At 43.5% G+C, this 22,690-nt stretch overlaps 1 protein-coding gene across 1 annotated transcript in view; it reads right to left on the bottom strand.

Annotated features, from left to right (window-relative positions):
- Nucleotides 1-15,551, bottom strand: part of FBXW10B (F-box and WD repeat domain containing 10B) — a 39,424-nt gene extending 23,873 nt beyond the window's left edge. The window contains exons 1-7 of the mRNA XM_024565058.2: nt 15,047-15,551; nt 13,048-13,221; nt 11,790-11,990; nt 11,571-11,698; nt 10,669-10,791; nt 7,627-7,736; nt 3,998-4,198 (exon numbers count right to left, since the gene is read on the bottom strand). Of these exons, the coding sequence (XP_024420826.2) occupies nt 3,998-4,198; nt 7,627-7,736; nt 10,669-10,791; nt 11,571-11,698; nt 11,790-11,990; nt 13,048-13,221; nt 15,047-15,551 (1,442 nt within the window). The remainder of the gene's footprint in view (nt 1-3,997; nt 4,199-7,626; nt 7,737-10,668; nt 10,792-11,570; nt 11,699-11,789; nt 11,991-13,047; nt 13,222-15,046) is intronic.
- Nucleotides 15,552-22,690: the final 7,139 nt, after the last annotated feature.

Here is a 22,690-nt window from a genome sequence, read left to right as displayed (position 1 = left end):
TCCAGAAAAAGATCTAAACAAAATAGAGATAAGCAATCTGTCAGATGAAGAGTCCAAAACACTGGTTATAAGAATGCTCAATGAACTTATGGGTAGAGTAGATGAGCTTAATGAGTACCTCAAAAATGCATAGCAAACATAAAAATGGAGATAGAAAGCATGAAAACAACCAGTTAGAAATGAAGAGTACAATAAAGGAAATGAAGAATACATTACAGGGGATCAATAGTAGAGTAGATGAAGCAGAGAATCAAATCAGTGATTTGGAAGTTAAGGAAACAGAAAACATCCACTGAGAATAACAAAAAGGAAAAAGAATCCAAAAAAATGAAGATACTTTAAGAAGCCTCTGAGACAACTTGAAGTGCACCAACATTCACATTGTGGGAGAGCTGGAAGGAGAAGAGAGAGAGCAAGAAATTGAAAGCCTATTTGAAAAAATGATAAAAAACATTCAAGTCCAGGAAGTGCAGAGAATCCCAAACAAGATGAACCCACATAGGCTGTCGCCAAGACACATCATAATTAAAATGCATAAGGTTAAAGACAAAGAGAGAATCTGAAAAGCAGTCAGTTAACTACTGTCAGCTGATTTCTCAATAGAAACTTTTCAGGCCAGATTGGCAGGAAATATTCAAAGTGATGAAAAGCAAGGACCTACAACCAAGACTACTGTACCCAGCAAAGCTATTATTTAGAATTAAAGGGCAGATAAAGAGCTTCCCAGACAAGAAGAAGCGGAAAGAGCTCATTATCACCAAACCAGCACTACAAGAAATTTTAAAGGGTCTTCTTGGGAAAAAAGTAGGAGGAGAAAAAAGAAGAAAAAGAAGTTAAAAGTATGAATAATAGAATGGCAATAAATATGTATCTATCAACACTTACTTTAAATGTAAATGAATTAAATGCTTCAGTAAAAAGACATATGGTGGTTGAATGAATAACAAAACAAGACCCTTTCATATGCTGTCTACAAAAGATTCATCTCAGACTGAAGGACATATACAGACTGAAACTAAAGGGACGGAAAAGGATATTTTATGAAAATGGAAACCTACAAAAACACAAAAAGCTGGGGTAGCAATACTTATGCCAGACGAAATAGACTTTAAAAAAGGCTATAACAGGAGGACAGACAAAGAAGAACCCAGCAATTCCACTTCTGGGTATTTATCTGAAGAAACTCAAAAGACTAAACCAAAAAAACTAAATCAAAAAGACATATACATCCATATATTCACTGCAGCATTATTTACAATAGCCAAGATAACCTAAATGTTCATCAGTAGACAAATGGATATAGAAGAAGTGGTGCACATATACAGTGGAATATAACTCAACCATAAAAAAGAAATGAAATATTGCCATCGGCAACAACATGGATGGATTTAGGGGGTACTGTGCTACTTTGGGTGAAATAAGTCAGACAGAGGAAGGCAAATGCCAGATGATTCACAAAAATGTGGAATTTAAAAAACAAACAGAACAGAGACAGACTCATAGATACAGCGAATATTTCGATGGTTGCTAGATGGGAGGTGGTTGGGAGTGGCTGAGAAAACGTGAAGGAATTAAGAAGTACAAATTGGGGAGAACCAAGATGGCGGCGTAGGTAGACACACTGCGCCTCCTCGCACAACCAGAACTGACAGAAAATCCAATGGCAAGGAAGTCCGATACCAAGGAAATAAAAAATAAACATTCATCCAGACCGGTAGGGGGGGCGGAGACAGGCATCCGGGGTGGAAAGGACTCGCGTTGCCGTGGCAGGACCAAGACTGGCAGAGTGTGGGACGAACAGGGCAGGCAGTCTGACCACTAGAAGACCCTGCGGCCCCACATTCTCGCAGATAGGCTGAGAGGGCCGGACTCAGAGTGGCAGAGAACTCGGCAGGTAGAGCTGCGGGTAGCACCACGCGGCCCCACATTCGAGTACAGATAAACTGGACAAATGACGGGAGTGAAGCAGACCACGCAACCCAGGGCTCCAGCGCGGGGAAATAAAGCCTCAAACCTCTGAATGGAGACGCCCGTGGGGGTTGGGGCGGCAGCAGGAGAGACTCCCAGCCTCACAGGAGAGGTCCTTGGAGAGACCCACAGTGGCCTGGGGCATGCACAAGCCCACCCACTCGGTAACCAGCACCAGAGGGGCCCAGTTTGATTGTGGGTAGCCGAGGGAGTGGCTGAAATCCGGTGGAGAGAGGACCGGGCGCCATTGCTCCCTCTCAGCCCCTCCCCCACATACATCGTCACAGCACAGCAACCAGCGTTACCTTGCCCCAGGGAACACCTAAGGCTCCGCCCCTTTAAGTAACACACTCCCCAAGACCAAAAAAAAAAAAAAAAAAAGGCCCAAATGACAGAACACTTCAAAGCTCCAGAAAAAATACAACTAAGCGAGGAAGAGATAGCCAACCTATCGGATGCACAGTTCAAAACACTGGTTATCAAGACGCTCACAGAATTGGTTGAATTTGTTCGAAAACTACATGCAAAAATGAAGCCTATGCTAAGAGAAACAAAGGAAAATGTACAGGGAACCAATAGTGATGAGAAGGAAACTGGGACTCAAATCAATGGTGTGGACCAGAAGGAAGAAAGAAACATCCAACCAGAAAAGAATGAAGAAACAAGAATTCAGAAAAATGAGGAGAGGCTTAGAAACCTCCAGGACATCTTGAAACGTTCCAATATCCGAATTATAGGGGTGCCAGAAGGAGAAGAGGAAGAACAAAAAATTGAAAACTTATTTGAACAAATAATGAAGGAGAACTTCCCCAGTCTGGCAAAGGAAATACACTTCCAGGAAGTCCAGGAAGCTCAGAGAGTCCCAAAGAAGCTGGACCCAAGAAGGAACACACCAAGGCACATCATCATTACATTATCCAAGATTAAAGATAAGGAGAGAATCTTAGAAGCAGCAAGAGAAAAGGACACAGTTACTTACAAAGGGGTTCCCATAAGACTGTCAGCTGATTTCTCCAAAGAGATCTTACGGGCAAGAAGGGACTGGCAAGAAGTATTCCAAGTCATGAAAGGCAAGGGCCTACATCCAAGATTACTGTATCCAGCAAAGCTATCATTTAGAATGAAAGGGCAGATAAAGTGCTTCTCAGATAAGGTCAAGTTAAAGGAGTTCATCATCACCAAGCCCTTATTATATGAAATGTTAAAGGGAGTTACCTAAGAAAAAGAAGATCAAAAATAGGAACAGTAAAAATGACAGCAAACTCACAGTTATTAACGACCACACCTAAAACCAAAACAAAAGAAAACTAAGCAAACAACTAGAATAGAAACAGAACCATAGAGATGGAGATCACATGGAGGGTTATCAATAGGGGATTGGGAGGGGGAGAAAGGGGGGAAAGGTACAGAGAATAAATAGCATAAATGATAGGTGGAAAATAGACAGGGGGAGGGTAAGAATAGTGTAGGAAATGTAGAAGCCAAAGAACTTACAAGTATGACCCATGGACATGAACTATAGGGGGGGAATGTGGGAGGGAGGGGGTGGGCAGGATGGAGTTGAGTGAAGGGGTGGAAATGGGACAACTGTAATAGCATAATCAATAAATATATTTAAAAATAAATAAATAAAATAAAAATAAATGTATATGTACACTTCAAACATTATTTTGCTTCTATTTTGTATTTCATACCTACAAAAACTACCTTCCCCTGAAGGAATCTATAAAAACAAATATAAATTTTGCCTTCATCTAAAGAATGCTAAGATACCTTTTGATTGACAGTCTTCAAGTAGAAAATAGATCTGATAATTGTTATAAATCTATCTCATTCAAACTTTAAATGATATACAAATTATTGGGTTTTATCTTGCCAAAATAGAAAAATGTTGTGGGTTATTCTAGAAGTTAGTATCACGTAGTATAACTTGCCAATAAATACGAAAAAAAAGTGTGCATGCTTCTTCCACCAGCTGGCTTCTGGCCCTGGGCGGGGTGAGGAACCACAGCCTCCTTGGACCACTCACCTGATACTCAGGTCATAACTGCCGCTCAGGAGGAAGTTCTCCTGCTCACACAAGAACAGGGCACGGACACTGCCAGCGTGGCCCCGGAACGCAACGGGTACCTCCTTCACTTGTAGGATGTCCAGGAGCTGGATCTTCCGATTGGATGACACAGCTACCAAATCTCCCCCAGAATAGTGGATGATTCTGTTTCTGTCCCACCTGAGTTGCCAGGGAAAAGGGTAGTCTGTGAAAAAAAAGTTAGTGCCCTGCCTGGAACTCACTTACCATGATGGCTTTCACTGCAGATACAACAGAAAACTCAAGGCCTTCCAACTCAGAAACTAGTAGAAGGCAAGGCCTACTATTAACAGACCCTGATAGAGCTCTGCCTCATAACATAACAAAAAATCCATTTTGAGTAGATTTAAAACCAAAAGACAAAAGGCAACCCACCCCAAAACTTCTGCTAATTAATGTGATATATCCCCAAGACAGAGAACAGGGTAAGCAGCATTTCCCAAACTTATTTGACCACAGAAAACTTTTTTCATGGAAAACCTCAGAGGAACACAGCTGGGAAGCCCTATACCCACAGCACATACCACTGTTTCTTTCTTTCTTTCTTTATTTTTAAACCAGTATCCAATGAGCACACAATAAGTTCAAAGTGCTGTGCTTATAGGAACCATGGGAAAAACAAAGGTAAGTAGAATGTGGACCTTGCCCTCAATGAGCTTATGGTTCAATAAAACAGGGTGAGTTGAGTTAATTTTCCAGTAATGATGTTATTAGCAAATAGATAAAACATGAGCAGGATGACCAAATCATTTATTGTTCAAACATTTTTTAATATATTTATTGATTATGCTATTACAGTTGTCCCATTCCCCCCCCCACTCCACTCCATCCTGCCCACCCCCTCCCTCCCACATTCCCCCCCTATAGTTCATGTCCATGGGTCATACTTATAAGTTCTTTGGCTTCTACATTTCCTACACTATTCTTACCCTCCCCCTGTCTATTTTCTACCTACCATTTATGCTACTTATTCTCTGTACCTTTCCCCCCTCTCCCCCTCCCACTCCCCTATTGACAACCCTCCATGTGATCTCCATTTCTGTGGTTCTATTTCTGTTCTAGTTGTTTGCTTAGTTTTCTTTTGTTTTGGTTTTAGGTGTGGTCATTAATAACTGTGAGTTTGCTGTCATTTTTACTGTTCCTATTTTTGATCTTCTTTTTCTTAGGTAACTCCCTTTAACATTTCATATAATAAGGGCTTGGTGATGATGAACTCCTTTAACTTGACCTTATCTGAGAAGCACTTTATCTGCCCTTTCATTCTAAATGATAGCTTTGCTGGATACAGTAATCTTGGATGTAGGTCCTTGCGTTTTATCTTGGGTAATGTAATTATGATGTGCCTTGGTGTGTTCCTCCTTGGGTCTAGCTTCTTTGGGACTCTCTGAGCTTCCTGGACTTCCTGGAAGTCTGTTTCCTTTGCCAGATTAGGGAAGTTCTCCTTCATTATTTGTTCAAATAAGTTTTCAATTTTTTGTTCTTCCTCTTCTCCTGGCACCCCTATAATTCGGATGTTGGAACGTTTCAAGATGTCCTGGAGGTTCCTAAGCCTCTCCTCATTTTTCCAAATTCTTGTTTCTTCATTCTTTTCTGGTTGGATGTTTCTTTCTTCCTTCTGGTCCACACCATTGATTTGAGTCCCAGTTTCCTTTGCATCGCTATTGGTTCCCTGTACATTTTCCTTTGTTTCTCTTAGCATAGGCTTCATTTTTTCATCTACTTTTCGAACAAATTCAACCAATTCTGTGAGCATATTGATAACCAGTGCTTTGAACTGTGCATCCGATAGGTTGGCTATCTCTTCGTCGCTTAGTTGTATTTTTTCTGGAGCTTTGAAGTGTTCTGTCATTTGGGTCATTTTTTGTTTGTTTGTTTGTCTTGGCGCGTCTGTTACTTTAAGGGGTGGAGCCTTAGGTGTTCACCAGGGCGGGGTAATGCTGGTGGCTGTGCTGTGACGCTGTACGTGGGGGAGGGGCCCAGAGGGAGCAATGGCGCCCACTTCACTCTCCTCCGGATTTCAATCTTTCACTCCGATACCCACAATCAAACTGGGCCCCTCTGGTGCTGGTTCCCGAGTGGGTGGGCTTGTGCATGCTCTAGGCCCCTGTGGGTCTCTCCAAGGACCTCTCCTGTGAGGCTGGGAGTCTCTCCTGCTGCCGCCCCAACCCCCAGGGGCATTTTCAATCAAAGGTTTGAGGCTGTAGCTCTGGGTTGCGCGGCCTGCTTCGCTCCCCGCCGTTCGTCCGGTTTATCTATGTTCGAATGTGGGGCTGCGGTGTGCTACCCTCACTCTGCCTGCCCCGCTCTCTGCCACCCCAAGTCCGGCCCTCTCAGTTTATTTGTGTGAATGTGTGGCCGCAGGGTCTGCTAGTGCTTGGACTGCCTGCCCCGTTCGGGACTGCCTGCCCCGTTCGTCCCACACTCCGGCCAGTCTCAGTCCTGCCACAGCCAGGCGAGTCCTCTCCACCCTGGTGCCTGTCTCCGCCCCTCCTACCGGTCTAGATGAATGTTTATTTTTTATTTCCTTGGTGTCGGACCCCCTTGCCGTTCGATTCTCTTGTCAGTTCTGGTTGTGCGAGGAGGCACAGTGTGTCTGCCTATGCCGCCATCTTGGTTCTCCCTGTTCAAACATTTTTATTGTGAAAGGGGACACATTAATTACTCCAGGATCACTGAGTAAAGTGGGAATGTTTCAGTAAAATGGGATCTATGGTCACAGTAAATATGAGGAGCAATTTTGTCCTCATTGCATTTGTCACATCTTGAGTTTAACAAGTCATCATGTCTTCTAAAGAGTACTAATCACCATACTACTCATAAAAACTCAAATTTGACTTTCCCCACTCTGTTCTGTCTTTCCCTGAAGAACTTGTCAAGATGCAATTTGTTAGTACCATTCAGAGCCAAAAATTAAATAGGGATGGTCTTCACAAACCTTATGAATGGAGAGTGAAGTCCTGGGCCCAAAGTATGGCAGAAAGTTGATTATTAAAGGGTCTCCTTATGACAAATCCAAATAATGTCACACTGTGCACTTATCATAAACACCATTTTCATATTTAACACTGAAAGATATCCACAATGTTTTGCTGGAGTGGGTTACAGAAATATATAAAGTGTAACTCCATTTCTATTTAAAATATATGTTTATGCATGCAAAAAAATCTAGAATAGACACCAGTATTAATGGTGGTTATCTCTAGATGACAAGATTATAGATCTTTGCTTTTCTCTATACATTTTCTGGCATTTGGTGAATTTTTTCCCACTAAGAATATATTAATTCTAAAATTCTAATAAAACAATAAAGATATTTCAAAAAAGAAAGATTATATGCACATAAATTTTGCAAAAGTTTGTTGGCCAGTATACCCAAAATTCATAAGGGGAAGTATCTTCTATACACTGCTGATAATGGTGCAAAACTCAAGCATCTACTCTCATGTTAGTTTGGAGCTAGAGCCTTTCCAAGTGAACAAGGGTCATGGGAACCCTAAGATGCCAGTGGAGGTAATTCAGGGTCTCTGAAGAGATTCTCTGAATCCAGAGATTCAGACCTTAGTACCTACGTGTCAGAGAGAATACGGATGTTGTAAGTCCCACAGAAGACATTTCTCTCCTCCATCTGGACCTGCTGCGTTTCCTGGTTCTGGTATGCTGTCCACAAGTTGTAGTCATTCTAACAAAGAAATGCTTGGAGTCAAAGTGTGGCAGCCACCTTACCCACGCACACCCTAGAGTCTCCCCTGGTCAGGACACAAGGGCCCATGGATTCTTCCTCTTTAGGCTGTGGCTGTTGCCATAGTGCTGATGCAGAGGGGCCAGTGAGCAGGTACTAAAGTAATCTATGAGTTAAAAAATATTGAGTCCAGAGTCTTAATTCTTCTTCCACCTCTTTTTCCTGTGTGTCCTGATTCCATGAACTTCCAATGTCCCTGATAGCACAACTTTTCTAAAAATGAGCTCACAAAGGGTACGCTCACAACTAAAGTCACAGATACCCTTTGACCAACCACTTCACAGAAGAGGGGCTTTCACATTTACATAGAGGAATCTGACAGTACAAAGTATATTCTGGAAACTCAGGCCATATGTGAAATTACTGCTACACACTCTGTGCATTTATTTGCACTTAAAAGTTTTCATACATCTGTAACCTTAATATCTCCTTACTGTGGCCTCACTAAGTACATCATTTACCCCACAAAGTGGTCTCATCATTTTATGGATGAGGTATCTGAGCCTCAAAAAGGAGAAATCAATATATCAAATCTCAACAGAAGGGTTTGCCTTCCCTTTTCAATTTTTATTTCCTTCCTTCCTTCTTTCTCCTTCCCTTCCTCTTTACCTCCATCCCTCCCTTAATCACACACTTTCTGAGCAGCTATGGCACACCAGTCATGCTAAATTCTGGCATAGATGACTCCACTGGACTCCTAGTTCCACTATTCTTCCCAGCAATACTCTTCACCCTCCAATAGCAGAAAATAATCACTCTACCAAGAAACAAAAAAAAAAAAAACAAAAAAAAACAGAGTGAGTTTATCATTAAAACAAAGAAGTCTACACCCTCATGTTTGCATCTGGGAGTCCTCCTGGAGACATCTCTTCCTAAGTCTGTTTCCCAACCTTAGCCACCTCCATACCTGTGACCCTTCCTCAGGACACCAGCTTTCCTCAGCTCACTCTCCGTCTTAATCTCCTACCAAGTGGTGATATCTACCTAGAAGTCTCTCCCCTCCAGCGTGCAAGCAGCTCTGATATTCTGCCTTGAATTTAAATAAGCTTTCCTGGCTTCCCACAGTCCAGGCTGAAATTCTTGGCTCTTGCTCATCAATTCAGTTTAAAGAGCCTAGAAGCATCATGGTAGAGTTGCTGAGAAGAATAAGACCTGAGTTCAAATTCCAGCTGTGCCACTGACCCGCTATGAGAACTTGGGCAAGTTTTCTAACATCACAGCCTTCATTTCCACATCCATAAACTGGGAGCAATGCTCTCTACCCGACCTATGGCAGGAATAAAACAGAGAATGTATACAAACCCTTGGCACCATGCCTGGCACACTGTTTGAGCTCAGTACCCATTGCAATCAGCACTACTCAGAAGTACTCACCTCCACCTTTTCCTAGCAGACCCCTTTATTGCTTAGTCTTGCTGCTTCATGTGTACTCTTCTGGTCTCCATCCCGTGTTACCTGTTTCTCTCTCTGCTCTTAAATTATACATTTCTAAAATATTAAAAACTGCCTGGTAGTCCTCTTTTGTCAGGTAATTATAGCTACATCACCAAAGGAAGAAGTGTGCTAGTTTCAGTATACTTAATAGAGCAACAGGCTTAGAATGAGCAGGTCAGCATTTAATTTATTCTCTGTCACTTCACTGACTGAAACTCTCTGTGCCTCAGTTTCTTTTTCTGAGTGAATGGGCCAACTCAAAGACAAAAAAAAATTCAGGTCATATGAGATAAAGAAATGTTTTCCTTGGCCAGTATAGTTTTTTTTTTTTAAGTGTTTTTTAATTGGTTGCCAGCATTTAAGAAAAGCAAAGAGTGTTGCATGATAATTCAGATTTCTAACTTCTCTTGAAAGCTCAGATGGTCTGGGAGGTTCAGCTCCACAATCGCCCATGGCAATAATTAGCTGCAGCTGAGTGGCAACTGACCCCTTCATCATGGAGGTGGGAAGTGAACCCTTTATCATGTCCCATTGTCTGTTCACACCACCCACCTCCCTCATTCATGGTACCTGTCTGGCCTCTACAGACACATGAACTAGATGGTCTCTCTGGATGCTTCTATTTCTCAAATTATACTTCATACTGCACAGTTTTGTTATCAGAAGCTGCAGTCTGACCACCTTTCATTAAGTATTCTTTGGGGGCCTGTTGAATAGTTTCAAAATAGAAGGCCCTTGAGCAAAGAGTAGGGAGCAGGAATCTAATGGTTTTAGAAATGAACTATGCCTAGACAGGCAGATCATAGAATTCAGAGTCTTCCACCTACTCTTCAATATTGCCCAAGATTTGGTGGGGAGGCCTGTGGTTGAGTAACTCTCCCCTTCCATCCCAGAGTCAGAAAGAACCTGGAAGTGAAAAGTGAGAAAGCTTAATTCATCCTGGACCCTGGACATTCTGGACTGGCCCTGCCCTCCTCTCATGGCCTCTTGTCCAGGGCCATGGCTCTGGCAGCCTCTAGATGCATGGACTGTTGGGTGTGGAGGAAAAGCCCAGCTATCGCTGACATGCTCCTGGTTCTGAGTGCCCCACCAGGTGACTTGGTGCCATGGATGTAGGACATAGCCTTTGAAGTAAGGGCAAACCATGAGAGGACAACCAAATCAATCCACCCATTTAACAGGTGAGGCATTTAAGGCTTAACAAAAGGAAGTGACATACTTAAGAACATGTAGCACAGAACTCTGGTCTCCCTTAAGGAATGTCACCTCCTCCTGAGTAACTCTATATCCATATAGAGTATCCTATATCCATACGCTATATCCTATGTCCTCCCATGTCCTACACCCTTATGTGAGGCCTGAGCGTGGACTTCAGCCTTCAATGGCCAACGAAAGTGTGACACTCACAGTGACTTGCCCTGATGCCATCAGAACCCACCTTTGTTCTCAGTTTCCATTTCTGATTTTTCACACGCATACGCTTTCCATCATCTGTCATTTTAGGAACCGGGATATAAAGCTTGCTGGCATAATTAGGATCTATTCCCCTCGTGTAGGACCCCTGGGTTGAAAAACAGAAAAAGGTTACTCCTGGTTCCTACTCTCCAATTTGAGGGGAAACTAGTGCTCAGCAAATCTGAAAGATGGGCAAGCTCTGGCTAAGGAAGGCCTGGGCCTGGCCAGGTAGGCCAATAGGTGCATAGACTGGCATTAGGGGATAAAGAGGCCAAAAATCTGGAGCAAGACCAGAAAGACATGGCCAGTAATTTCCAGCTTTCCAGAGTGCAGCTGGCCTCACCATGCTTGTCTCTTCCCCTCTTCTCTCACCGATCTCTGCTGGGAAAGTCCCAGCTACCAAGAATCCATGATTCAAGTTAGGCTTCAGGCAAGAAGTACAAATAAAAATGCCAGAACTGGCTACTACCATAGAAAATTGTGTTTTAACCTAAAAATAGACTTTGTAGCCTTGTAAACATCCATGTACCATGTCAGGCTGACCCAGAAACATACTCATGGCTTTCTGGTTGCATAAACCACAATATAGCTCTTGGTGTGGGGACAAAGGAGGATTCCCTGCTTCGTGAGGTTTTGCCAGGTGCCTTTCTCTTCCTAAGAGGTTTCTGTACACATTGTCCCTACTGGGTGCACTGACAATGGTATAGTAAATGGTGACTAGTGAGGAGTCCACAAAAAAAGGAGATGACTGCTGAAGCCCATGAAGCAGCAAACAGGGAGCAGGAGGCCAACTAAGGGTCTCCTAAGTGGACTGGAAGGCTCACAGCCAGTCTAGCCTCAGTGAGGAAGTGGGTCTCCAGGCCACCCCACCCAGGCAGGAAGTACCTGCAGTAAGGCAATCTGGTTCTGGATGAACGTGTGCATGGACATGTCCACCCTGACTTGCTGTGCTAGTGAAGCCCAGTGCTGGCTCACAGAGGTGCATCTGTTCAGGCTGCTTTTATCGAGCATACCTGAAAAAAAATAATAAACAAACATGGAAACCTTCAAACTGGGTTGCAATGGGAGGGCTCTTGAGAAATCCTCCAGTACAGCCCAGCATACTTAGAATATACTTGGAGAGGTGGATGGGCAGGTAACGGATGAAGTCTCGGTATTTGCTGACTCCAGAAGACAGGTCTCTGACAGCATCCAGGTCAACCAACAGATCGGAGGGGGCACACCCTGTCTTGCGCATGTCTGCTTTTTTGGGAAATAGCCTATTCATCTCAGAAATACACTGGAGCGAACACTTCCATTGTCCCTCTAGAATGAAGCCAGAGAAAGGTACATGTTGGTTTGTCTCTGTGGAAACTCCAAGCCAGTAGAATTCATCAGAGTCAGTTCAAGGATATGGCTGTAGCCTCAAAGCCTGCCCTGTGCAGGTGAAATGCCATGGTGTCTGGAATTTCCTTTAAATCATCCTGACAGGAAAGTATTTTAAGCAATTTTAAAAGAGAGACGTGGATGAAATAAAAATAGGGTGGTGGGTACTGTGAAGGGACAATCAGTCTGTGATGAAGGTTTCACTTCCCACCTGAAGGGACCAGTTGCTACTCAGCGACAGCTAATTATTGCCATGGGCGATTGTGGAGCTGAACCTCCCAGACCATCTGAGCTTTCAAGAGAAGTTAGAAATCTGAACTATCACTTGACACTCTTTGCTTTTCTGTTAATTATTGAAGTGAGGTGATGGTTATGTGAATGGTTATTATACTGCCCTAACTACTTTTGGAATTTGACATTTTCTATAGAGAAAATATTTTAGAACCCTTGTGTTGTGTTTCCTGTCACTGTTTCGTGTATCATCTTGCTTTGAAAACCAACTTAGGATGGCCTTGAGGTCAGGGTCCAAATTCCCCACTAATCTTATTTCCTCTTCAAGGAATCCAATGCTGCAAAAATAGCACCTGAGTTTTTAAAAAATAGTGGGTTGAATTCTAGAGGTGCCCGCTGTGCCACAGGTCAGGGGCTAGACATGGGACTGTGGCCTGGGACAGAGGGAGACTTCCAAAGAAGCCCTCAACAACAGCTTCCTTTCTGATCTCTGTTTTCAGGTGTCCCTCAGAGGCACAATACTGGAGAGGTGAAAGCATGGCCTTCTGGGTAATCTTGAGTGATTTTGTCCTTGCTTCTTCCCTTTCCAGATGTGCAATTAAATGAGGGAACAAATATCAGTGAGTCCAGCACACCATAGGTGAAAAATGAATGTTAATTCCCCAAAGCTGTCATCCCCAGATGCTATTGCTGTCTCAGCCCCTCCACCTCCACTGGGACTTCCCCATCTCATATCTGCTGGTTTTCTCACTGCAAGCTGACTTACCAGTATTCAATGCTTCCCTCCCAACCTTTTCAAACACACTTTCTTTTCCTGAAATTTTGAACAAAGGGAAGGATGTGTTCTTGTTTCTGGCTGTCCAGTAGACATGTGAAATATCAGACTGAGGGTTGTAGTATTTTTCAGGGAAGAAAACATGGTTGGACTCTTGATCAAGCCCTGAAAAACAAAAAATCAAGACAAGGTTGTTCTTTAAGCAGGTATGTGGAGGAGAAAGAGACGGAGGTAAATGGATTAATTTCTACTTGCTTCTTTTAATTCTGCACAAAATAGGCCAGACCAGTTATGTCTGTTTTCCTTTGGGGCTTCTGAATTTCTACACAAAAATCACAGAAAGTCCCTAATTAGATTTTCCCAGCCTGCCGACAATGCAAAGTTGATCAGAGTTCTCCAAACAGGAGAGAGCATAGGAGAGCTGTAGGCAAGAACGAGAGGATGGACTGCTCTTCCGAAGCTCTGGCTTAATTTTCTTCAACAATATGCATAACTACTCTTTGGTCAAAATAGAAAATTCAACGTTTTAAGAGAGAAGCTTCCTTAGGAAAGGAGAAGGCTGCATAACATGTAACTGGACTCAACTCTAATGTAAGTAGCGTATTCCTGTGGAGAATGAGGAAAGCCTTTGAGAGAGACCCATGGAACAACACATATGTATGTGAAAGCCAGGCCTGCTACAGCCCAGCCCTGCTCCCCCAGGGTGAGGAGCAGCACTGGCTCCCAGCACTGTGGGAGATGCTCAGGAGGGTAGTCCTGGTTCTCAACTCCTTTGCTGGATGGCCTTGTTCAAGTCACTCAGATTCCCGGAACTTTGACTTCCTTATCTATAACATTAAGGAGCTGGCCTGGCTGACCTCTAATCTATTTGTAGGAGTCTCTAATATTTTTCACCATTCCTTCATTCCAGATTATTGTTCTTTTACCTCCCTAATGCACCAAAGAAGTCAAGTGGCATACATCGGGATCCAATTGCTCCATAGATCATCTAGCTTTAAAGTTGCTTGGGATTCCATTAGACTACAACTATACCCACAAATCAGGTCTCATGGACATTAGGAATTCTCAGCCTTCAGGACCTCAGACTCTGAAACTCCTCCATCTGACACTCCCCCCAAGCCCTCTCCTACCTGCACCCCCAAACCTGTGCCTCCCCACAATGGACCTTCCACTCTCAGATCCCTGTGAAATCTTCTATCTCTTGCCTCCTGTCTGGTTTTTTGTTTTTTGCTTCCCTGATTGAGTGGGCTAAACATTTCCAAGATCTTTTCACCAATACCCTAGATCCATGACTCTCAAAGTGAAGTGCCAACCAGCAATCTCAGCATCAGCTGGAGCTTGTTAGAGATGCCACTTCTTAGGCCTGCTGAGTCAGGAGGCCTGAGCAAGCCCAGCCATCTGGGATTTCATATACAAGCTAAAATTTGAGAATTACACTGCTTGTCTTACTTGGCCCTTTTGCTTTCTCCAGCCTCGGATAAACTCCACTTCAAGGCTGAATTTTCTGTGCAAGCAAGGAATATGGTGGAATGAATTAGGGGTAAAGGCCTAAGTTTTGACCTGTTGGCCTGGTTTCTGTGCAGTGCAAGGTGAAGGGCAAGACAATTCAATAGCTTTCCCCTTACATCCCTCCCAAGGCCAGTCCAATCTCCAGCCCACTGATCTTGCACCACACCAGCCTTAAGTAATAGGGATACATACCACCCATTTCTGAGTCAAAGGAATGCAGAAATCCATTTTAAATGCTTGACAGTTAAAAGATCTATGCACCCTTCTGCATTTGTCATTTGGCAATTTTCTAGAAGGAAGTCACATTCAGCAATTTCTCTTTTGGTAAACAAGATCAGGTGTCAGGACAAAGAACTCTTTCCTGCCTTCTGGGAAGTCCCCATCTACCTCAGTTTGTCCACACCTCCATTCTCTGTACAGGTCCTGAAGCCTGCCTCCCTGGTCTCCAGGGCCCTCCAGGCTCCCCCACTGGCCTGTGTACCTGAAATATTGTTCTGCTCTCTCTGAAACAGGACCCTGATAACAGCGGCAGCCGTAAGCAGTAACGTGGGTTTGCACATCTGCAGCAGCAAGAGTGTATACTTTGCCTTAGTCTTGTGGGTGGTGGTCCCAAACCAGCACAATATCTCTGTCATCTTCTGTTCTACTGTTTTATCCAACATCTGGTTCAAGGAGGACTTCACGATTTTCCCCTCCTTCTTGCTGAGGTTGATCCTGGACCTGTTATAGATGAAGTCCTTCCCCTGTGTGGTCTGAAGGATAGTTTGGAAATAGTGTAACAAATATAAACTATCTAAGTGTTCCAGGATGCTAACTAGAAACCTCCTCTGAGATATCTCCCCAATCCTTCGGAACCACTCTTTGGTAAAGAAGATCTTTCGAGCCAAGACGCACGTGTCACACCGCTGGCACAAAGGGACAGAATCATTTCCCTTCTCACAACGAAAATAGGGGGCATTCTTGAGCCTTGATTCCAGGTTTGCCATGATCATGAGGGGACCAGCTCATTTTATCCTTGTCTGTGCTCAATTCTGCCAAACAGCAGAGGGACAGGAGAAGCTGATAAATATCCCAAGTGAGCCTTTTCTACTATAAACATCTCCTAGAGAAAAAGTTAACCTCTACCATGGGTGGAAAGCTTATCTCTCCCAGAAACTGCCGGTAGAAGTCTGGCTTTCTGTACTGACCTCCTAGGAAACATGGCTCTACCGTAAATCTCCTAAACCTGGTGCTGCTTATGTGGAGGCAGTTGCTGTATATTCTGAAAGAGGTGGTCACTTCATTTCTAGAACAACAAGAATAGGGTGAATCAAATTTAAGTAATATATAGACCACTTTTAAAGGAAAAAAAGTATGTGGAGCCTTGTATTGAGCTTCAGTTGTTGTTATTAATGAGTTTTAAATATTTCTGAATATAAAATTAGATGTATCTTCTTGTGGTTATAGCTGTTTGGTTATAAGGTAGTTATCCCAATAATCCTGAATATATTTACATTCATTTTCTTAACTCATCATTGAAGCAAAAACACAAATGTTTAATGTAAATTTGTTATCTAACTGCTTCAGAATGCTAACCAGAAACCTCTTTAGGAAAATACTCCTCAGTGGAAGGGTTTTCACTGTGTCTAAGAGAGTATCAGGGGACAGTCACATGCCCACCTGAGTGTCTGGGAGGCAGCACAGCTACAGCCTGGGAGTGAGGAATACGAGGTCTGGGCCAGACTCCTGGGTTTGGACCCCAGCCCACCTGCTTACTTATGGGGGTAGCTCTGTGAATACAGGCACACTACTTAATCCTCTCTGCTCAGTTTTTTCCTCTGTGAAATTGAGACAACCATAGTGCCTACTTTATAAAGTCTGTGAGAATTAGATGAGCCACCACATGTGAAACACTTAGAAGATCACCTGGTATGTATTTAACCCTCAATAAATGCTAACTATGGTCCTATCATCATCATAATCATCATCATCATCATCATCATCATCATTGGGATAGTTCTCTGGGTAGCCAGACAATGTCCACTATTATGTTCATATGTGTCTATGTTCATACATTAGGATGCATGTAAAGAAGTAATGAGTGTGTGTGTGGTTTGAAAAGAAAAATAACTTCCTATATTTCCTGAAATGTTTACCTTTTAGCCCTGGCTTATGATCCATTCAGAGACAACTTAGGCCATTAGAGCCAACACATGGGTGCACGTGGCCTCGAGGGTCTCCCCAACAGAAGGCTTCAGTTGTCAAGTGTGACCCAGAAAGAGACCAAGGACTCACTGGGTTTTCCGACAGTTTTTAAGAGCAAAATCCTGTTTGCAAATCATATCTTCTGTCAAGGCTCAATATGTAACATAGAAAAATGTAATATTCTATTAATACCAAGTTATGTTATTAATTCAAAAGTTTACTTGTTAGCTAGGCAATTATTGAGAACAATGGAGCTATTCTGATGAAGACAAAACTTTTAAACCTGACATTAGAGATGACAGATACTGTCTTACATCAGTTCCAAAATCCATAAAATTTAAATTAGTGATTTCCAAAATGTTTTCTGTGGACTCTAGGTTCTACTTCTGGCAAACCTGAATCAAGGCTCAAGAATGCCCTAATTTTCATTGTAAGAAGGGAAGCAATTCTGTCCTCATGTGACAGAAGTGCACATTAAACAATTTAAAAATCACTATTAAGTGCTCACATATCCAGGATGAGTGTCTGCAAATAATTCTCAAAAGATTCCACTGAAAATACACACACTAACACATACACTGAGAGAAAGAGCAAATGTAACAAAATGCTGATAATTGTTGAATGTGGGTGAAGAGTATGTAAGTGTTTTATATTATATTCTTCTGGGTTTTTTATAGGTTTGAAATTTTTCAAAATAACTAATAAAGATACACTGCTAAGTTGGAAAAAAACTTACTAAATAGGCTACCACCTAACATAGCTACCCAGCTTGTCACCGCAGCCAAAATTCCCTTGCAAATGTTGGCAGCCCAGAAAAGAGATGGACGTCACACCGAGACCATGCCACTCCAGACAAGGCTAGGTTCAAACACCAATTCTGTTACTTAGGAACTCTATGATCTTGAGTAAGCAATCTGTCCTCTCTAGGCCCCAGTTTCTCCACCCTGCTGATGAGGATGGCAGAGGTGACGGTGGGTAATAAAAATTAGATACCTACTAGGATTATATCAAATGCGTGAGACCAGTGTCACTGCTACTGTTGTTGTTGTCATTACTCCATATTAAACCAAAAGGTTTAAATGCCGTGAGCATTTCTAGCGCCCACATCTGGGGGCTGGCCCAGTTAAAGAGAGGCATTGGAAATCATTGCCAGAGTTGGTTTGTAATGGCAGGCTCATTCAAGAGTCAGGTCAGGGACAAAACTCAGGCTTGAGAGGAGAAGAGTTCTCACAGCGCAGCCTATTCTGTCTGAAGAAGTATCTGAAAGGCAAGAGCAGATCAGCATCTAATCCATCAGAGAGGCAGGACAAAGGAAGGTGGCCAGGAGGAGGGAGGCCCACAGCAGAGACTTGGATACATAAAGGAGAGGAACATATTACCCTCAGAGGTGCTACAGACAAAAAGTAGCTTGTTTTTGAAGATCCAAATAAATTAGGATTTTAATCTGTGAGGCTGACATACATCAAGGAAGCAACTTTGCCAACCCAATTCAGCCTTTATTTCATGCTTAGGGGCTCGGGGTGGGGGGCACAAACTTGGGAGTCAGAGACTAGGTAGAATCCCACTGCTGCTTCCTACTAGCAGTTTGGCAATGAACAAGTTACTCCAATCTCTCTGAGTCCCCATTTCCTTATCTGTAGGTGCACATGATCCTCTCTGCCCCATGGGATGTTGTAATGTGAGCATTACATTAACCAAGTAGGTGAGCGCAGTAGTTACTGCTGCCTCTCCACTCCACTCCCCACCTCTGCACGCACGCAGGTGCGTGTGCATGCATGCACACAGGAGTGCACACACTGCCTCCCATCTCGCCCCAGCAGGGAAGTTGAAGCCATTTGGGATCTGGCAGCAGAGTTTACAAAGTGGCCTTGGTGAAAGGCAGAACGAGATGACCAGATGGGATAAGCCCGGGTGGAAGAGTGGCATCGATGATCCTCGAAGAGGCAGGCAGGCAGGCAAAGAGGTCTTATCAGACAGGAAAACATTTTTCTAAGAGGAAGGCTTTGGGGCTGAGAAGTAGATATTTCTCAAATATTCAGGCTACCAGCAGTCAGAAGACCAGTCTCCTACCTTTCCTTTCTGCCTTGTTATTCCTTGAGGATTTTGACTGCATTCTCTTGCCTTATGGCCCCAAATCTCCACTTCCTTTTCCTACCCTCCCAAGTGGTTTAGAGAAACCTGCAAGTACAGCTGCTCCCTCCCACCCCCTGCTGTGCTGTCCTGCCTAAGACTGCACCCCATGTTTTTCTGGCTCTCCCCTAAAGTTACCTGCCCTGAGTCAGCCAGTGGGAGGTCAGGAAGGGCTCGAGGTCCAGAGGAGGAGCTTGTGGAATGAAACCAGGCTGCACTGCAGAGCAGGATAACTCACTTTCTGTTCTCAGCCTGCTCCCCTTCGGTAACATGGAAATTATAGTTCAACCCAGGTCAAATGAATGGATGTTTTAGAAAAAGCACTTTATAATGTGTGAAGACCTATGCAAGAAAAGTAGTCTCCCCTTATCTGTGGGAGGTACAGTTCCAAGACCCCAAGTGGATACCTAAAGTCTTGGATAGTACCAAACCTTGTATTAGTATATGTTTCCCTATACGCATATAACTGTGATAAAGTTTAATTTATAAGTTAGGCACAGTAATAGATTAACATCAATAAATAATAATGAAATAGAACAATTATAACAATATACTGTAAAAAAGTTATGTGACTTTTTAAATATGTTTATTGATGATGCTATTACAGTTGTCCCATTCCCCCCCCACTCCACTCCATCCTGCCCACCCCCTCCCTCCCATATTGCCCCCCGATAGTTCATGTCCATGGGTCATACTTATAAGTTCTTTGGCTTCTACATTTCCTACACTATTCTTACCCTCCCCCTGTCTATATTTTCCACCTATCATCTATGCTACTTATTCTCTGTACCTTTCCCCCCTCTCCCCCTCCCACTCCCCTATTGACAACCCTCCATGTGATCTCCATTTCTGTGGTTCTATTTCTGTTCTAGTTGTTTGCTTAGTTTTCTTTTGTTTTGGTTTTAGGTGTGGTCATTAATAACTGTGAGTTTGCTGTCATTTTTACTGTTCCTATTTTTGATCTTCTTTTTCTTAGGTAACTCCCTTTAACATTTCATATAATAAGGTCTTGGTGATGATGATCTCCTTTAACTTGACCTTATCTGAGAAGCACTTTCTCTTCCCTTCCATTCTAAATGTTAGCTTTGCTGGATAGAGCAATCTTGGATGTAGGTCCTTGCCTTTCATGACTTGGAATACTTCTTGCCAGCCCCTTCTTGCCTGTAAGGTCTCTTTGGAGAAATCAGCTGACAGCCTTATGGGAACCCCTTTGTAGGTAACTGTGTCCTTTTCTCTTGCTGCTTCTAAGATTCTCTCCTTTTCCTTAATCTTGGCTAATGTAATGATGATGTGCCTTGGTGTGTTCCTCCTTGGGTCCAGCTTCTTTGGGACTCTCTGAGTTTCCTGGACTTCCCGGAAGTCTATTTCCTTTGCCAGATTAGGGAAGGTCTCCTTCATTATTTGTTCAAATAAGTTTTCAATTTCTTGGTCTTCCTCTTCTCCTTCTGGCACCCCTATAATTCAGATGTTGGAACGTTTCAAGATGTCCTGGAGGTTCCTAAGCCTCTCCTCATTTTTCCGAATTCTTGTTTCTTCATTCTTTTCTGGTTGGATGTTTCTTTCTTCCTTCTGGTCCACACCGTTGATGTGAGTCCCAGTTTCCTTCTCATCACTATTGGTTCCCTGTACATTTTCCTTTGTTTCTCTTAGCATAGGCTTCATTTTTTCATCTACTTTTCGAACAAATTCAACCAATTCTGTGAGCGTCTTAATAACCAGTGTTTTGAACTGTGCATCCGATAGGTTGGCTATCTCTTCCTCACTTAGTTGTATTTTTTCTGGAGCTTTGAAGTGTTCTGTCATTTGGGCCATTTTTTTTTTTTTTTTGTCTTGGTGCGTCTGTTACTTAAAGGGGCAGAGCCTTAAGTGTTCCCTGGGGCGGGGTAACGCTGGTGGCTGCGCTGTGACGCTGTATGTGGGGGAGGGGCCGAGAGGGAGTAATGGCACCCGCTCCACTCTCCACCGGATTTCAATCTTTCACTCTGATACCCACAATCAAACTGGACCCCTCTGGTGCTGGTTCCCGAGTGGGTGGGCCTGTGCACGCTCCAGGCCCCTGTGGGTCTCTCCAAGGACCTCTCCTGTGAGGCTGGGAGTCTCTCCTGCTGCCGTCCCAACCCCCATGGGCGTTTTCAATCAGAGGTTTGAGGCTTTATTTCCCCCGTGCTGGAGCCCTGGGTTTCGCAGTCTGCTTCGCTCCCCACCGTTCATCTCGGTTTATCTGTGCCCAAATGTGGAGCCGCAGGGTGCTACCCGCCTCTCTGCCTGCCCCGTTCTCCGCCACTCTGAGTCTGGCCCTCTCGGTTTATCTGTGAGTGAATGTGGGGCCTTGGGGTCTGCCAGTGGTCAGACTGCCTGCCCCATTCGTCCCACACTCCGCCAGTCTTGGTCCCACCATGGCCACGCGAGTCCTCTCCGCCCCATTCCCGGCTCCCCCCCTCCTACCGCTCTGGATGAATGTTTATTTTTTATTTCCTTGGTGTCGGACTTCCTTTCCGTTCGATTTTCTGTCAGTTCTGGTTGTGCGAGGAGGCACAGTGTGTCTACCTACGCCACCATCTTGGTTCAAAAGTTATGTGATCTCTGTCTCTCAAAACATGTGATAACTAATCAGATAACCAAGATGGCTACTAATTGACTAAGTCACTAACAGGCAGGGAGTGGGTGCTGTGTGGAGACTCTGGGTAAAAGATTTACATCCCAGGCAGGAAGCAGCAGGACACCATGAGATTTCACCATTCTACTCAAATTGATGCCCAATTTATAACTTATAATTTGTTCATTTCTGGAAATTTCCATTTAATGTTTTTGGATTGTGGATGACTGTAGGTAACAAACTTCAAAAAGCAAAACCATAGATTATGTGATATTACACTGGATGACCAAGTTAAGTGAGAAAAGTCTGTGTCCATGCGAAATCAGTGAATTTCCAGGTTGCCAGTTTGTCATTTGTCCACAGCAAGAAGCACATGGGAGCCCTGGCTGGTGTTGTTCAGTGGACTGAGCTCCAGCCGGTGAATCAAAGGGTCACCGGGTCCATTCTCAGTCAGTGCACATGCCTGAGTTGTGGGCCAGGTCCCCAGCAGGGGGTGCTCGAGAGGCAACCACACATTGATGTTTCTCTCCCTCTCCCCCTTTCCTTCCCCTGGCTCTAAAAATAAATAAATAAATAATCTTTAAAAGAAGAAGAAAAGGAAGCACATAGGAAAGAGGGCATTGGCTAGAAATGAACAGGGAGAACCAAGACAATACAGAAAAGTTCTCAGCCCAGCTGAAAAAAGTTTGAAAAACCCAAGAAGACTGTGTATCCCTGGGGCAGCCAAAACCTTTTTCCTGTCTGCACTAAAACTTGCAGGCACCTTCTATTGGTAGTTGACAAGCAGAATAGGAGGCAGAGACTAAATGTAACCAGCGACTCTCAAACCTAAGTGGGCCTCAGGTTCCCTGGGGGCCTTATGAAAATAGGGTACCGGGCCCCGCCCTGGGAGTTTCTGAGTCTGTACATCTGAGATGAAGCCCAAGAATTTGCATTTCAGTAACTTCTCTGGTGGTGTTGATGCTGCTGGTTAGGAAACCATACTTTGAGAACCACTGAGAGAGGTTATGATTGTGTTTCAGTATCTGTAAATATGACTTCACTTCAGAAATAAATATAATTCAGGAAAAATAAATTCTTTCAAAACTTATTATTGAGTGTCGTTGACTGAGTTATTGAACCTCGCTGAGTCACCATTCTATACTGCATTCCATGAAATAGCGAAAATATTATCTATCTCACAGGGCTGCAAAGATTAAATAAGAAGTGGGAAAT

The sequence above is a fragment of the Desmodus rotundus genome, chromosome 9 (assembly GCF_022682495.2).
Source record: "Desmodus rotundus isolate HL8 chromosome 9, HLdesRot8A.1, whole genome shotgun sequence".
Classification (NCBI taxonomy): Eukaryota; Metazoa; Chordata; class Mammalia; order Chiroptera; family Phyllostomidae; genus Desmodus; species Desmodus rotundus.
The sequence above is the reverse complement of the archived record's forward strand: the minus strand, read 5'-3'. Positions and strand labels throughout refer to the sequence as shown.